The following is an 18,423-nucleotide window of genomic DNA, read 5'->3' as shown; positions in this document are numbered from 1 at the left end:
TTTTAGTTATAACAGCACTTTCTTGGATATTGGCTTGTGGTCGGTTTCTTCAAGGTGAAAATTTAAATTTGCAGTCACTTTTGCTGCAGTAGTTCTGTGTTGTTTGGGCAAAATTCAAAGTGTTCAATGAGTGTTCAGTGGTTTCTATCATTCTTTCAGTTTTCAGACACTTTTCTTCTTTGCTGATGCCTATACAAACTGGAGAATTTAGACAAACAAAAATATTAATAAACAAAAATCTGTTAAATAATAAAATGCATAAATTTAATCAATGATCAATGAAAAATATTGCATTCTTTCTTAGCAAAGGTCTAGACTTCAGCAAGTACACCGCTTCCTGCAAACACATTCAACAAGTTAGGTTGTGCCAGCTCTGCCATCTCAGTTTGAGGTGATGGATTCTTTGAGAACAGACCTCACCATGCATAAATTAGTATGCGCAAAATGTAGGCCTGTTTGTGTCACACGCGAGGCATAGTGCCATAAATCATGTGAATACGTGTGTATAGCCTACACATCTTGTGTGATGTCCTCTTTCATCGCTGCATTTTTCTGAAGAAAACCGCTGTCTGAGACTTCAAGGAGATTCATAGTCCTCTCCACAGCTTTTAGGGCAAGCATGCAGTATAAATGAGTCCTGATGGTCGCCTAGATTAGTAGCATCGACTATTTCATCTAGATGTCAGGACACCCTAATTTGACAGGGCCTTTTGTTGAGACCAATTAGTCAATGTTCAGGCAACCTATTGTTTTTGAAAATCTGTACTTTTGCACATCCATATCATGCAGAGGGAAGCCCACAGCACCGTTCTGAAGTGACTTGTGTTTATTTATTGTTCTGTCTCGGGCTACGAGGCTTACTTTGAGTTAGCATGTTTCCAGCTGGCACAGAAAGAAAATGCTGCAAACGCTCCCGACAGACTGACTGACTGACTGACTGATTCCAGCTCAATTCCTGCTGCTTTTCCCCGCTCTACCAGGGTTCTGCTGGGATTAAACTTTTAATAGATGAGAAGATGCCAAGCGCAAGTGGGAAATCACACAAATTTGGTTCTGTGCAGTCCACCAGGAATGCACGTAAGCCCTTGACATAATACAGAAGACCTAGAAACAAAAGACTAAGGAATCCGAAAAGAAATGGAAGATGGAGTTAAACAGGAAGAAGTGGAATGAAAGTCATAGCATACCTAGCAGTGTTGGGCAAGCTGCTTATACCTTGACAGCAATTAATACAGACAAGAGACACATTTGAAAATATAGCAACACTTCAAGCTAAACACTTCAATTAATTTTATTTTACTGTTTTTATGTGGTTTTATTTTTTATTTTATTTGTAATTGTTTAATTTTGTCCGGAAAAAAGTTTTAGAATTTTTATCGTGTTAATGTAAAAAATCTTGTGTAATATAACTTTGTTTTCTGGTTATTATTGTATTTTTTATACTTAAATTATACTTGAAATTGTTTTTGCATTAAAAATAGATGCTGACGTGGCATTAAATAAAAATATACTACTACTATTTGTAATTGTAATTTTTTTTATAATTGTTTTTTATTTTTTATTTTAATTAATTGTACATCCCATTTGTCAGTCAGCAGTATTTGTTTGGCACATAAGCAATGTATAATTAAATGATTACTATTAAGTGAGTCAAAAATGTGTGTATATATATATATATATATATATATATATATATATATATATATATATATATATATATATATATATATATATAATATAATGTATGTGTTTTGTATATTTAAAAAATCTATTAAAAATAATGACACTGTCTCATGTGGTTAATTGCTTGAAATAGTAGCTATTTACTGAAAAAGCTGCTCTAATTTGAAAATTACTGAGCTGAAGTGTTGCGACTGAAAAATGTTAAGTTAATGGCATTGCAGCTTTTTTTTAGTCTGTTACTTTCCTCCACCGATACCAACCCTGTCCTTGCCACACTAACACACACACAGCAGTGAACACACACCCCATGAGTCTCTGCAGTATTAAAATGGTGCAAGAGTCTGTGTGTCTGAGAAACAGGGATCACTCGTCTCCCTCAGCATCACCACTACAGCCATTCATCAAAGTGCTGTGACTCAGTAAATATTCATCAGCCACTTACAGTGACTGACAGCAAGCACAGCACACAGCAAACACCAAATTACAAACAGAGCGGAGATAGAGGACTGCAGGAGGGAGGCAGAGATTTGGTGAGAAAGGAGACGTGCTGATGGAAATAAGCTGTTGAAATGTCTGTGCAGTTATTCATTAAAAGATCATGAGACAGACAGACACTAGTGTGCCCTTGAGAGCTGAATGTACGTGACTTGAGTGCCGATTTGTTATTTGGACCTGAGCACCTGTACATAGACTGTGATTGTATGTGTGTTAGTTACAGTGTGAAAAGTGCACATGGCAGCACCTGGCCTTCAAACTTTCTCTCAAAGTGCAGGCGGACTCTAAAGTTTAGATTGCAGGAAAATAAATTATTCACTTGGTACAAGAAGTTTTTAGAGGTAACATCTTTTGGAGCCTAAAATTGCCCTTAGACATGCAGTAAAATGTCTTGCATTGGGTGATATTTTCCTTTATTTTTCTGTGGTGTTTTTCAATTGAATATTTGTTTTATTTACTGTATCATTTTTGTTAGTTTTTTACTTTTTATTTTAGACAAATTTAAGAGCTAAAGTCATCAAATATAATATGGTCATAGAGAAATAATCTTGTAACGCTTAGTTTTTAGACTTATATATGTCATTATATGCCATAGCGATTTACCTTAAATGTACTATGTCCTTAATTGTGGGTCAAAGTCCTGCAGTGTGGCTGTTCTGACAGCTGTCTAGTAAAGAACCATGTAGACTGCTTTTGCCCAGCCACATCTGACTCCAGGCTTTAAACTGTTATCATTAGTGCAAGTACTTACTTGGGTTTGTGCAGCAGTATTTCAGTTTCACGTGTAAATTAGGACCGCAGACTGGCCATCAACTAGTAACTTAAATTGGACCGTCTACACTGTCAGACATGAAAATCCTAGTTATGATGTATATCTTACAGTCTGACTTAAAAGACCATTGATGTTTTACTGTCTGCCTTTGCCTTTACCCAAGATGCCTCTTTGGGTTTTTTGTACAGTCTAACGAGCAACAGTCAAGGACAGAAAAAAAGCAAAGTCTGCACCCAACTTTATAAAAAAAATGCACACCAGCTAATGGAGAGTCACAGTCATTATTTCTAGGGTTTTTTTCTGTAGATTTTTTTTATTTTTTTATTTGCTCTGCTGCAGAGTCATTATTACACTCAAAAAAATGCTGGGTTAAATGCAACCCAGCACTGGGTAAAATATGGGCGAACCCTGCGATTGAGTCATTTAGACCCAGTGGTTGGGTTACTGCCCAGAAGTTAGGGTTAAACATTTAACCCAACTGTTGGTTGAAAACAACCCAGCATTAGGGGTTGCATCGACTAGTCGACTTCAGTGCTCTGCCATGACGCTTTTAGCTTGACGTCGACTAGTCGCTGGTCCTATAGAGGGCGCAACAGGATAAGAAATGCACATTTACGCTCCGTTTCCATACAGTTAAAATTACTAATTAATTCATACTCTGAAAGCGCTCCACAAGACGTGTGATTATATTACTGGATGGTCAAAATTACACAGTAGTGTGTACAATACATCATGCGCAGAATCATTCGGCGCAGAAATGTATTGTCAACACTGTTCTGTGATTTCTCAATAAAATAGCTTAGAAACTGAAATGTTCAAGCATATATTTCTTAACTAAATCCCATGGCTTCACTACTAGTAGAGAGATGCTGCCAGATAGAATTCATTCACACGCAATCGCTCTCACTAATGCATTCATTCATATCAATGTAATCTTTACTGTGCTATTTATCTGTATCTGATTTAGAGCGATCTGTGAGAAATATAACGACCCAAAGACGAAATAACTGATAACAAATAAGCTGTTATAGGAGCAATAGCCATGTGGGCAGTGCAGTGTCATATGCCGTAGCTGTACACAAGGTGTTTGTTACAGCTCCAGACTTATTTGTTCATTAATGACGTCATTAGCAACTAGTCGACTTCGACTCGACTTTCATCACATAAAAGTCAACTTTAAAAAATCAGAAGTCGTTCAGCCCCTACCCAGCATGCATTCTGTCCAATATTTACCCAGCACTGGGTTGCATTTAACCCAGCATTTTTTAGAGTGTGACAGCCAGGACTTTTAAATTGTTACAAAATGTCTATTTCACATAAATGCTGTTCTTTTGAATCTTCTCTTCATTAAAAATACTAACAAGTGGATCATGCTTTCCACTAAAATACTAAAAATAAATGTTTTTTTAAGCAGCAAATCAGCATATTAAAATGATTTCTGAAGGATCATGTGACACTAAAAACTGGAGTAATGGCTCCTGAAAATTCAGCTTTGCAGTCACAGGAATAAATTACATTTTAAAATATATTAAACTTAAAAAAAAAAAAAAAACCTGAGCATGAGACAAATTTTAAAAAAAAAACCTTACCGTATAATGTTTGTGAATGTGTGCATTGTCTGTAGTGCTAACGATTCTGTGCATTATGCACTGCAATTTAAATGTATAAATTAAGGCTCATTGAAACCCTTAACCTTAAGTATAAGCTGTAGCAATTGCAAGCACTGCTAATAATAAGCTTCAGCATTTTACTGTATCAAAGCAGAATTCGTAATGTAACTGTACACCATGAGCTGTTCATTAGCTTTAATGGTGACCGTGATACTTGAGGAGGCAAACATGATTTCGTTCCTTCACTAACGCACTTAATTGGGGTGAGGACCTAGACATGATTTTTAGTTAACTTTTCCTTTAATATCAGTGCATGACATTTCACTTCTACGTCTTGGCAAATTGAGGCCGGTAGTATTAAGCACTGTAATTTTTAAATCACAACCGAAAATTAGAATGGGATTAATACAAGAGGAAAGAATCCTCAGGAAACCATACAATTCAGATATGTAATTTATTTAATTTCCAATAAACCAGTCTTCAAAAGAATTCCTCAACCACATCAAATTCATAGTACGCACACTCAAGCTTTCCAGTATTGCGTTCTCTCAATATTTATACTGAATCCCGCTACTTATTTCCACTAGCCAAGATCCGCAGAGCCAGTAGTTTCATTTGCAGAACCCACATTTCCAGTCACACTCCAGTGGGTTTGCAATCTGAGCCTGTACGGATAAGTAATGGCTAAGACTGTACGAAATAAAGGTAAATGCAGAAATGATGGAAAAACACAGCCAAAAGCTTTCAGCAAATGTACATGCCCCCAGACAACACGCTACTCGTGTCTGTGGACATGAGCTCAAGTGGGCCGGTCTGACGATTGAAGGTGATCACTTCTGACAGTGCAGTGCTTTATCTGGACAGAATATACAGTATGTTTCGTGTTCTGCTTCAGATGCTTTCTCCTTGTGCTGCTCAGATTTCTCGGGAGGGAGGAAATGCAGAAATACGTTTGTGACCTTAAAAAGTTCATCTAATATCCTGAGCGTTAACTGTACTGGAGCTTGAAATTAATGTTGGATTTTCATTTCAAGAGCATCAGCAAAGTTAAGTGTCTTGGGGAAAAGGCAAGTTGTCCGTCTGAAGTAGTCGGCAATACATAACATGCGTGTCGTAATGTGATAAAGAACCTCAGACACCAAAGGCGTAGACAGAAAAGATGACCGGCTTTTAAGAAATCAAAATGTCATATCTAGAACTAATTCAAGTGAGCCTAAGAAACAATCAAGCAAATATTTAATCACTATGATGCTTATTACTTAGTAAAAATTGAGCAATAAAAAAAAAAAAAATGAATACCACTCCTTGCCATTTTTATTCATTCCACCAACAAGATGTTGCAAAAACACTGAATTCAGATGTGCCTTGTTACCTTTTTACCTCCGTGTACTCCCTTGAAAGCAGCATTTTTCAGCAATAGTTTCATCATGCACTGATTCACCGGGACTCGGGAGTGTGATGACTTGACCCTGCAAAACGCTGAAACCTTGCATTTATGGTTATTTGTATCAGATGCATCTGAACAGCATCTAATCACTGTGGCTGTGTTCACCAGCTAAACAATTGACCGTTATCTAGAGTTCAGCATTGCATTTGGCCTCATGACTCATTTGTAGAAATTGCACTGGAAATGTTTTTTTTTTTTTTCTTTATGCGCTTGGTCTCAATGCACTTTATGGAGTGCAAATTGGCCATCATAAAACATTCCTTGAGCGAGATGCTGCATACAGAATAGAGCCATATGGCAATTAGGTTTTATGGTGTTTAGTTCAAACCCATGTAGTACATGCCTTACAAATTGGAACTGTTTGATTTGTGGATTTTAATTGTAGGTCTTTCTGGAGGTCTGATCTCATTTGTACTGTTGTGACGTAATTGCTTGAAGCATAGAAGCAATAGAAAAGTGCTTTAAATAATCTGGTCAGGCAATGTTGCAATCTTTAAATAGTTCTTTATAGTTGAGCCAGTTTATGTTATGGGGATAATGGTTCCTTTTATTTAGCGACATGTTAAATTGATCAAAAGTGGTGGTAAAGATATTTATAATGTTACAAAAGATTTCTACTTCAAATAAATGCTGTTCTTCTGAACGTTCTATTCATCAAAGTATATTGAAAATATCTACATTTTGCAATTATATTAATATTTGTAATATTAGTATATTATTATAGAAAGATTTTGTTCTCACCAAGGCTGCAAATAAATGCAATTTGTGCATAAATGCAAAATGTGCAATAACTTCTGAAAAAATAGTGTGTATAAAATAGAAAAATCTCTCTGTTGTTTATATGGTCTAATGTCTCTTTCTTTTCTGTGTCTTGAAACTGAACGCCAAATGAAACTGGCATGGATGACAAAGTGAGGGAGCGTGAGATGGAAAGATGGCTTGTAGGAAGCGGAGAGAGGAGCTTGGACTGATTGCCATTGGAATTCCCCAAGTAACTTTATTGAGTCCAATTTGATTTACACCAGAAAAGTCTGGCATCCAGAATGCCAGCCTTGTGTAAATGCCAATCAAGATTCATTCAGTATGATGAGGACTGATTTCAAGTCTTGGAGAAATCCACAGGGGGTGGGTTTTACTCGAGATGGGCAGTGTATTTATGGGAATGGAAATGAGGCAGTGAGGGATGAATGTGCAGCCAGTTCTGTTGGCCTTTGGTTGCAACTAATTGCTTTGTTTTTTTGAGTGTTTTGTATTTGTTTTTTGTTTTCAAAGTCATAGATGAGATTCATCTTTAGTAATGGTGCCATAGTCAAATAGGAAGGGACTCACTTTATATATATATATATATATATATATATATATATATATATATATAAAAACACTGAAAATTAAAAGGAAATGGAAAGGGTGATAAACGGCAAGGTAGTAAATATATTATAGTCTTAAATGACTTAAGAGGAAAGGGATTCAAGTCTTAAAAAAGAGAGATGAAAAGCAAAAGTGTTTGTGGTTCGTGAAAGGCTGGGGCCATTTGGGGTGCCTCTGGACAAGCTGAAGCAGCAGTCTGGACCGATTAGAAGAGCTAAGAGTCTGAGGGCTGATGGGTATTTTTAGAGTGATTTAGAGTTCCTGACAATAATAATGATAACACTGCGGTTCTACAGATTGAGAGAGAAATGCCACACAGCATCTCTCAACAATTTTCTACTATTGAGATTAGTTTTATTTGTGGGATAACAGGATTCTTGAAATATGAGCTGGAACTTTAAAAGGGTTGTTTAGTTGGCGTCGATAGCTTTGTGGACAGCATGCCGACATACAGCACCGTTGCGCTACGGTCGTCCCGAGTTAGAATCCCAACTCGAGGACGTCTCTCGATCATACCTCTCTTTCTCTCTCTCCCACCTCGCTTCCTGTCAGTTCAGATTCGTCTTATCATAATAAAGGCAAAAATGCCAAAAATAAATCTTTAAAAAATAAGTTGATTTGTGGAAAAATTAAATGTTAAACAGAAATACGTAATTATTGAATTTAAAAATAAAGTTTCAGCATATTTGCGCTAGCTGCCCTCTGATTCAAAGTAGTCTATCTAGTCTATCTAGTATGTCTGAATCATTCATTTGAATCAGATCTTTTCCAATGAATCAGTTCGCAAAAGATTCATTTCTTGGGTTCAACAATGTTCATTGATATTATCAGTATATAGCTTAAATTTCAGTCTTTTATCTCATACTTGGCCTCATAATTATTCCTTCAATGTCCTCTGGAAATATAAACAGTTCACTCCCGTTCAGAAGTTTGGTTATCTCTAAGATCTCTTAAGATGTTTTTTTAAAGGCTATGTTCATAATTATAGTAAAAAATATTATGCTGTGAAATACTATTACAATTTAAAATGTATAATTATAAGAAGTATCTATTTCAATATATCTTGAAAGGTAATTTATTCCGATAGCGGATAAGCTGAATTTTAAAATTGTAGTTTTAAAACGGTGCTGCTTAATATTTTTGTGAAAACAGTGATTCGTTTTTTTTTTTTTTCAGGATTGTTTGATGAACAAAGCTCAAAATAACACCAGTCATTTGAAGAAAAAGAAATGGTAGAAAGTGTAAATATTTTGTAACATTATAAATGTTCAATTATGATCAATTGAATGCTTCCTTTCGGAATAAATTTAATTCCCTTCAAAAAAAAAAAAAAAAAACTTGACCCCCAAACTTTTAATTGAGCCATAGTGTTTCGTTTGGTCCATTCTCCTTGTGCTCTGCTCTCTAGCTTTTACACTTATTCAGATTGATATTGCTTGCATCAGACTGGCCCGATTATGTACAGTAACTTTTTAAGTTTGTTTACTTTTTAATTACTGTGCATATGTATTTAGTAACTATTCATATCTACATCCTCTCTGCAGGTAATTCCCAGATGGGGGCCACTATAGTAGACGCCCTGGATACCCTTTACATAATGGGCCTCCACGATGAGTTTAAGGATGGCCAGGAGTGGATCGAGCAAAACTTGGATTTCAGTGTGGTAAGTGGCCAAGATTCGGACATGAACACACACACGCGTGCTTGCCAACAACACCTGTCTTTGTGGGTTTGGCAAAGCGCGTCTGTTTTTGTTTGCAGACACAGTTATATCTCAGGACGCTGTTATTTCACAGTGGTAAGCTGTATAATTTGGCAGCCGGCTGACACAGCTGTATTAACAGTCATTCGACACCCCTAACCCCTCAAAGACTTCAGTTCGCAGCGTTTGTGAATCTTTCAGGTTTTGATCAGATTGTGGTGGCACTCCATGGAAAACGTGTTGATGTGACACATTACCGTATCCAGGAGACAAGACTGGCGCCATGGAAACAATGTGAACCGCTCTGCCTCCAGAATTAGCCGGTGATGTTGAGGAAAAAATGGCAGACAAAAGAGACGTCAGAGAATGAAGCGGGGGCCGGCGAGTGGCCCCAGGGGCCCCATGTCTCCTGCTCTCCTTCTCTGTCTGCATTCACATCCTGACCCATTAATGGGATTTCTCCAGTTTCTCTCGCTATCAGTTGTTTTTCCAGCCTCTCCTCCATCAGATATGGAGAACCTGTATGGTTCTCTTGGCTTTATCATCTCTCTGGTGTCTGCGTGTTGTGTGATTTTTCTCCCGTCTCCCTTCTGCCACCTTTCTTTGAGCAGATCTGGTGGACTTTCAGCGCCTGAAATCTCCTCTGCGTGTTTAGTTCATCTTTTTGGCTTTTACAGCAGTGACCTAATTTCTTCCCTCTCCCCCTCCTCACTGTTACTTTTGGACAAGTATATCTTAGAAAGCATGTGCACTCTGAAGGATGACTCATGCTTGGACCGTTGAGTCTGGCCGCTGAGGGCTCAGTATATCACAGTGGGATGGATGTGTTGGAACGATTTTTGGAGGAGGGCAATAAACTGCAAAGCATAAGCGAGGAAGGGAAGCGTGTGCAAAACCCTGTTTTCAGAAAAATATTACGTAGCACAACTGTTTTCAACATTGAAGAATGTTTCTTGGGCACCAAATTGTCATATTAGAATGATTTCAGAATGATCTTGTGACACTGAAGACTGTAGGAATGGCTGCTGAAAATTCAGCTTGGCCATAACAGGAATAAATTTACATTTTAAAAGTGTACACAGCTGTTCAGAAGTTTGGGATTGGTAAGATTTTTAATGGAGTCTCTTAGGCTCATCAAGTCTGTATTTATTTGATCAAAATACAGGAAAAAAAACTAATATTGGGTTCCTATTTTTATATCATTTAAAATATAATTTATTTTTGTGATGCAGCGCTGAATTTTCATCAGCCATTTCTGTAGTCTTCAGTGTCACATGATCCTTCAGAAATCATTCTAATATGCTGATTTATTATCAGTGTTTAAACTGTTGTTCTGCTTGTGCTTTAATATTGCCTTGGAACCTGATACTTTTTTTTATTCTTTAATGAATAAAAAGTTGAAAAGAACAGCATTTATTCAAAATAGAATTTTTTTCTGACAATCTAAGCCTTTACTATCACTTTTTATCCATTTAACACATCCTTGCTGAATAAAAGCATTAATTTCTTAAAAAAAAAAAAGAGAGAAATGTACTTACCACAAAACTTTGAGTAATAGTATATATTGTAACACACAATTTCTGTTTTGAATAAAAACTGTTCTTTTCATCTTTATTTATAAAAGAATCCTGAAAAAAGTATCACAGGTCCCAAACAAATATTAAGCAGCACAACTGTTTCCAACATTGATTATAAATAGTGATCGACCGATATAGATTTTTTATAACCGATACCGATACCAATTATTTGCATGTCTATGTGCCCGATAACCGATATGCAGAACCGATATTTATTTACTGTTATAAAGTAAATAAATGACTGCGTGAAGTAAGTCCATACTTCACTTTGGTTTTACCTCCTTTCAGTCATCTTAACAAAAAATGTTTTGAGAATTAGCAGTCTTTCATGCAGGGCTCTAGACTCATTCTTCCCGCTGATCTCACTTTTGCGCACGAGCACATAATTTGGTTGCAATTTGTTTTTTGTTTTTGCTACAACATTTGATTAATCAATGCATGCTGATGAACTTTTATCATAGTTTATAGTTATATGGTAACGAATGTTTTCAACATTCAACTCGTTCTTTTTCATCTGTATTATTTGTGATTTAAATTTTGTGAACAGGAATTCCTTTTTTCGTGCGCTTTTTACTTTCAAATTTGCAATCTTGGTGTCACATTTTACAAGAAAAGATCATTGTCTGTTTTGCTTATATCTATACACCTTTAACTTTTTAAGACTAAAACAAAAGATGGATTCATTGTTATTCTTAATTAAAAAGCGCAACAACAATAAAACAGTACGTTGACAATGACAAACTCTTACATAACATTTATCAACAAAAACGAATAAGACGAGGCATGGCATAGGACACACCACATGCTGTACTATATACCTAGTATATTACAGAATGTTTAGCAAACTCTGAGGAAGCAAATAAATATTAATATATATTTTTTTTTTAATTAAGGAAAGCCTCCATAGCATAACCTGAGGTAAACAGCAAAGATAACAAGCTTCTCAAAACGAAAACAAAAAGAAAAGTAAAACTAAACTGGCTGTAGCTGACAGGAGTTTTTTCTACAAGAATACCACCACGTTCACCTTCTCTGGTTTAAGAAGCGGTCTTTTACTTTAGTTTGAAAACAAATCCATCCGTTGCGCTCCATCCGCGACGCGCACCTTCACGCTCGTGCTGACGCGGCGGGTATAAACCAGGCTCTACCCACTAAGCGCTCGGCTGAAAGCACCTCTCTTCACGTGATCAGTGAAATCTGACTCCTGCTATAATGTGCTGCGGCTGGCAGCGCGCGCTGTATGAAGCAGACGCTTTGGAGTAGCGCAGACCTGGCACTCGTATAAATGCGACCACGTCAAATTTTAACTCGCAAACAATTACCATTTTGGTTGCAGTCTAGAGCCCTGTCATGTTCAATTTAATCTTCGTATTACAACAATAAAAAACATTTTATTTATAAAAAGCTTTAGCAGCAACACTAATATTAGCAGTAAGCAAAATTAACATAGAAAGTCTAATGTTTTCAAATGGAGAAAATAAAGGAAAGGAGTCATATCAACTTCATTTTTAACTACAGTTTTAGTAGGTTTATAAGCTGTTTAATAGGATAAAGAGTGAAGTATAATTCACTGGATCATGTTAATTCACGGAATAATATTCTCTGGAATATTGGAATATAACAAGCATTGTATTTTATTGCATTTCTCAACTGGCATGCTCTAAATTATGCTGCTGACAGCGCGGTTTATCTATGCCTTTACACAGAACTATAGGCTCAAACTGCGATCGATCGCGGAGATAATAAATAATTAATTTCCATAGAGTTGTATTAATTTAGATGTTTATAAACGAAATAATGGTTATATAGTAAGTGTTAATGCAATTTAGGGTGCTTCAAAAAAGTGAATCTTGTTAAAAGTTATATGCAGTGGCCGTGCTGAGCATTTCTTGAGCATCAACCAACCCGCTGAGAGAACTGCAATATGAAAGCGGCTTCACGAGACTAATGATGAGCATATAGACAACAGAGAGAGAATTACATTCAATGCTTTTCTTTCCAACATGCAATCATTCATGGCTGTATTATTTAATTCATGCAAAGTTACGTCTTTATTGGGAGAGGACTCGACGGATTATCTATGTGACTCCGACTTCACGAGACTAATAGACCACAGAGAGAATTAAATTCAGCGCTTTTATTTCCACCATGTGCTAATTCATGGCTGTGTTATTTCAGGCAAAGTTATAGCCTATCTTTATAGGGACAGGGCTTGACAGAGTATCTTATTTATCATATTTCTTAGAGCCAAGTTGCATTTAAACTATATATCAGGCATTTATGTAATACATCTAATTTGTGCATTAATGCCTGTAATATTAAATAGTTTACTAACTACAGCAAATAAAGTACCTGCAGGCCGTTGCTGTCTCGTCTCCCCTCAGATGCGCTGCAATTGCGATCCTGCGCGCAATTCTGAAAACGTCCACAAGATGGCGGTGTTTATCGGGGAATCCGATATTACAAAACCGATATTCGATTATGGAAAAATGCTTAAATATCAGGAAAAATATCGGTAAATCGATATATCGGTCGATCTCTAATTATAAATCAGCATATTAGAATGATTTCTGAAGGATCATGTGACACTGAAGACTGGAGAAATGGCTGATGAAAATTCAGTGCTGCATCGCAAAAATAAATTATATTTGAAAGTATATTAAATGAGAAAATTGCTATTTTAAATTGCAATATTCACAAAATTCGTTTTTTTCTGTATATACGATCAAATAAATGCAGCCTTGATGAGCATAAGAAACTTCTTTAAAAACATTAAAAACCTTAATGATCCCAAGTTTTGAACAGCACATATATAGCCACCATTTTCAATTGCTAATTTTTCATTTTACTGTTTTTACTGTATATTTAAGTAAATAAATGCGGCCTTGATAAGACGACTTTAAAAAAAAAAACTAAAACCTTATTGAGCCCTAACTTTAGAATGGTACTGAATGCAGAACTTTGTTAACCAAGATTAATAAATACTTTTTTAAAAGTTAATTATTGCATTATTTGTGAATTTATGAAATTTTTAGATTAATTACCTTATATTAAAGTGGTGCCCATCATTCATAATAAAATGAATTAGTTCACCCCCCTCAAAAAAACAAACAAACAATCACTTACAGTCCTGACAGTTTCATCTATTTTTGTCTATACAATGAAAATCAATGGGGTTCAAAGCATCTGATTGGACCCCTGTTGACTTTCATTATATCTACAAAAAGTTGCTGAGACATTTTAAAATACCATCTTTTGTGTTCCACAGACGAAATGCACCTCTCTCTCTCTCTCTCTCTGTTGTTATGATGGATGAGGCTGCCTGCCATCAGCATTAATCGCAGCTGTTAAACCAAAAACTGAATTAATGGACCTTGTTCAGGGAACGGTCATCTGAATTAATCTGGTGCACGTTCACTTTTGTCAAAATGAATAGACGTGCTAAATGAATGCTAAGTGGAAAGGGTTGGTTAAAGCATGTTCTTGTCTTATCAAATTAGTGTAAAACCAAGTCGATATAAGATGCTTTAGCTGTGTTATATTCAGAACTGGAAAACCTGCTTATATTTCATAAGCAAAAACAGGTGCTGTTTTTAGGTGCTGAGGATTATGGGATTGTGACGGGGCTAAAACAGGATTTCGGGAGCTTGTACAACCATACCATTGAACTTCACTTTGTTCTGTTTTTCGGCATTGGTTGAATTGGTTCCTTTGCTGTACGAGACTTGAATGTAGGTGTGTGTGTGTGTGTGTGATTTAGCTGCTGTTTGCGGTGTGAGCTTTGTGCAAGTGGAAAACTGCTTCATGGTAATTGTCTCTAAATAAAGGTTGAAGCTGACAAGATGGATGTTGATGATACAAACACGCACGCACTCTGCTCCAGCATTCATTTCAGTCTCACTGAGGGATTATTGTATCAGCTTTGATGTAGATTTGAAGTTCATTTGGGAGATTTGCATGGCTGTTATGTAGATATTTCATGCACATTAATAAAGCTGCTTAAATGTTTGTTTGAATTATATGCAGTGCAACAGTTATGTTCTGAAAGTAAAAATCACTTTCATTTTCTTCTGAATTTTTAACAGCACTTTTCTTCTTACAATGTCAAACTGATTATATACTTGAATATTTTGCAATAAACATCAAATATATTGTATTTTGTAAATGTGTAGGGTCAGTACGATATTTTTTTTACAGAGTGAATACTTCTATTCAGCAAGGATGTTTATTCTATTCTGATTCTATTCACCAAAGAATCCTGAAAAAAATGTTTCCTCAAAAATATTAAGCAATGAATCAATTAAGCAGAACAATTAACACTGGTAAAAATAATAAATATTTCTTGAGCACCAAATCAGCATATTAGAATGATTTCTGAAGGGCCACGTGACACTGAAGACTGGAGTAATTTATTTATTTTTTTTACACTTTTTTTAGATGTTTATTATAATTATTCCCGCCAAATAAAAGTTTCTTTCTGTTGGTTTGATTTAGATGCTTTTTAGAAGATATTTTTTGAATTTCTTAAAAACAGGAAAATACTTCGGGAACTAAGAACCCTGCAAAAAGCAGGTGATCACTGTTCTGCTCATACTCTTTCTCATTTTTCCCTCTGTTTCTACAGAATGCAGAAGTATCTGTCTTTGAGGTCAACATCCGCTTCATTGGAGGGCTTCTGGCTGCATACTACCTCTCTGGACAGGAGGTACGTTATCATTGCTCATTGATTTTTGCAAGTTTGTGTGCATGTTTCTTCTCTGTCTGCGCTGTTCAGTGTCATAGTTATTTCGTGATGGAAGTTTGTGCAGGCCACCATGTAGACGAAGATCTGGACAGAGAGAGAGTTTATCTTAGGGCAGTGCTATTGGCTCAGAGAAATAAGAACAGATTTTTCAGGGGAAATAAATGTCCCTCTCTCAAGCCCATGTTAATTAATGCTTCCCTTCCGTCTTATCTGCCCATGGACATTAATGGAGAAGGGCACAAATAGTCTCTCTCTTTTCCCTCATCACTGTGCTGCGTATCTCTGCTGCTGCATATCACAGTGTTCTCTTCCTTTTGAAAATGCAAAGGAATTAAACTGCAGCCATGCGGCACGACCTCATCGCCGCTCCACACACTTCATTAGATGAGTTTAGATACTGGACGTGGAACTCGCCACACTTGCATACAAAGTCATCACACTCGTCTGTCCCCTGCCTGCCTGCCTCTCTGTCCCAAGTGACCTTTTGTTCCTTCAGTACAGTGTTTTGACACGCCTGGGAGTCAGGCCTCGGTCCCCAGTACGGTCACGCTGTGTTCATCTGAGTGTTTTCTGCATATGTGCTATCATAGACATGCAGTGAATTTTGGAGGCAGAGTGTCTAATTTAGCGGTGCTTGTATTGCCAGTGGCAAACATGGAGAGAAGTGATTTATATTAAAAGAATTGTTTCAGGAATCATTAAATAACACCTGGATTAACTGTGCATTTATATCTTGTAATTACATCTAGTCGCCAAAAGGACTCTGTAGTATGCTGTGGAGGGCTGTATCCAAAGAGATTTCCTTTACAGAGATCAGAATCAAAGCAAGCACTGATGTTACAAGAGACACTGAAATGTTGGTATAGCTTAAACACGGAGGATAAACAGACAACACACAGCTTCAGGTTCAGACAGTTTCATTTAGCTCCCATGGAATTAAAAACACAAATAAATGCTTGGCCATTTGCACCTGCACTCCGCATCAAAAATATATGAACGTGCTGTTGCACCTCTAATAACTTAAGGCTTATTTTGCAGTGTTTATATGAGCCTTTTGATGGATTGCATGAAGGAGCTGTAAAACTGGTTACACTCGCTAAGTGAATAAATCGCGTTTGTGCTGAACTCTTACAAAGCAAAAACAAACACTTTCCTTCGATCCATGAATGCTCGTCTCTCTCTTAATGTATGCAATCTCACAGTCTGAAGTGTCTACATGCTGTGAATAATTAAGAGAAGCGTCTTCTCATTGGATAAGAACACGCAGTCTCATGAATAATTATGAGACACGACACGTCATCAAATTACTGTAGACCTTTGCCACGTCACAAACTGTGATGTCAACACCGTAAACCCGTAAGACAAAAATAGCGCAAAAAACCTTCAAAATGTACCAGTTTTCTCCAAGCATTAAAATGAACAAATGCTAACATTTTCTCCTATGATGAAATCTCATAAAGTAGTAGTTTGGTGTTTCATGACCCTTTAATTCTGTACAACAGTTTTTGAGTCATTTCTTTGTAAATATGCACAATATATCAGTACTATATTGTTTATTGGCTGATATTAGAGAATTTTTATATTCATCATCATCAATCAATATTGTATATTTAATCATTTCCCCTATTTTAGATGTAGATCACATTTGCTTTCAACTGTCACTCACTTAAACTTAATCTTTAAAAGCACGAATAATTTAAAATAACACTGTTAAAAGTCATCTTTGGCAAGCTCAAAATGAATATTCAATTTTTATACTGTACTTTACAATGTTGTGATGCATAAATTCACTTGTAGAATTTAAAATTATTAATATTAGTTGGTAGTATTTAATTCTAAATTTAATAATTAGAAAAATAAATGGTATAGGCCATTTGTTAGTTATCGGTAACACACACAAAATTAACCACCTTTTACTTAAGAGCCTTAATTCCTTACAGCAGTTTGAGTTGTTGTTTTTTTTATAAAGATGTGCATACTCTCCTGGTAGATCCAGTAACTTCAGCATTATGGGAACCAAGGTATCTTTCTCCATTGACGGCTATTCAAAAGCTTTCTCAAAAGCATGAGCATGAGCAAAAGATGACAGATTTGAAATTGCTTTCTTCCAGGGGATCATGCAACCGCCAGCAGTTGCCATTGAGATATAGGGATGCTAATGAAAAACTTTCTCCAGGTATTATACTCTACATCTCCTTGGTGTAGGCAGAGTTCTCTATATATGTCCCCTATATAAAGTGGAGGCAGCATGGAGGAGAGGATGGAAGCACTGACTGAATGCAGTGTCATAGATTTAAAAGCCATGCCTCTTTAATAAGAGTTTTGATCAGGCGTGATGGAGTAATCCACTGGGGGTGGAGGGAATGAAAGAGGGTCCAGAATAGAGAGAATTGTGTACTGATGTGCAGCTGGTTTTTCTAGAGAAGAAGAGCATCTGATCTGAAGAAGACAGAGGACTCCATACTTTTATCACCTCTGGTGATATTATCTCTCCTGTGCAAGACCACATCCTCCATTCCTTCTCTCTCTCTTTCTCTCTCTCTCTCTCTGTCAGCTGGCTCTAGCAGTGAGTGCAGTGATGGATGATGTTTACTCTTCTGTCCCTCTGTCCTTTCCTTCCTCTTGTCTTCTATTTTATCCTTTCCTTTCATCTCTCTTTCTCAGACTTCCTCCCTTGTTCTTCAGATCTCTCACCCCTGCATGTCTTGACAGTATTGTTTCATGATGGCCGTGAAGAAATTAGTTTTAGATCTAAAGTAGCAAGGGGCCAAGGTTTGGATGGCTAGTTTGGTATGTGCTGTATGTGAAGCAAAAATCTGCTGCTTTAAAGTAAAGTAAAGTCGTGACGTATTGTCAAGTATGGTGACCCATACTCGAAATTGGTGCTCTGCATTTAACCCATCCAAGTGCACACACACAACAGTGAGTAGTGAACAAATGCACACACACACACACACACACACACACACCGTGAACACACACCCGGAGCAGTGGGCAGCCATTTATGCTGCGGCGCCCGGGGAGC

General features: G+C 36.7%; 1 protein-coding gene across 1 annotated transcript in view; it reads left to right on the top strand.

Moving 5' to 3' along the window:
* Window positions 1-18,423, top strand: part of LOC306875719 (mannosyl-oligosaccharide 1,2-alpha-mannosidase IB-like) — an 83,037-nt gene that overhangs the window by 41,934 nt on the left and 22,680 nt on the right. Inside the window, exons 5-6 of the mRNA XM_079426425.1 lie at window positions 8,920-9,038; window positions 15,279-15,359. Coding sequence (XP_079282551.1) covers window positions 8,920-9,038; window positions 15,279-15,359 — 200 coding nt within the window. The remainder of the gene's footprint in view (window positions 1-8,919; window positions 9,039-15,278; window positions 15,360-18,423) is intronic.

This window comes from Barbus barbus (assembly GCF_936440315.1).
Source record: "Barbus barbus genome assembly, chromosome: 10".
Classification (NCBI taxonomy): Eukaryota; Metazoa; Chordata; class Actinopteri; order Cypriniformes; family Cyprinidae; genus Barbus; species Barbus barbus.
This window is presented reverse-complemented; position numbering and strand designations above follow the sequence as displayed.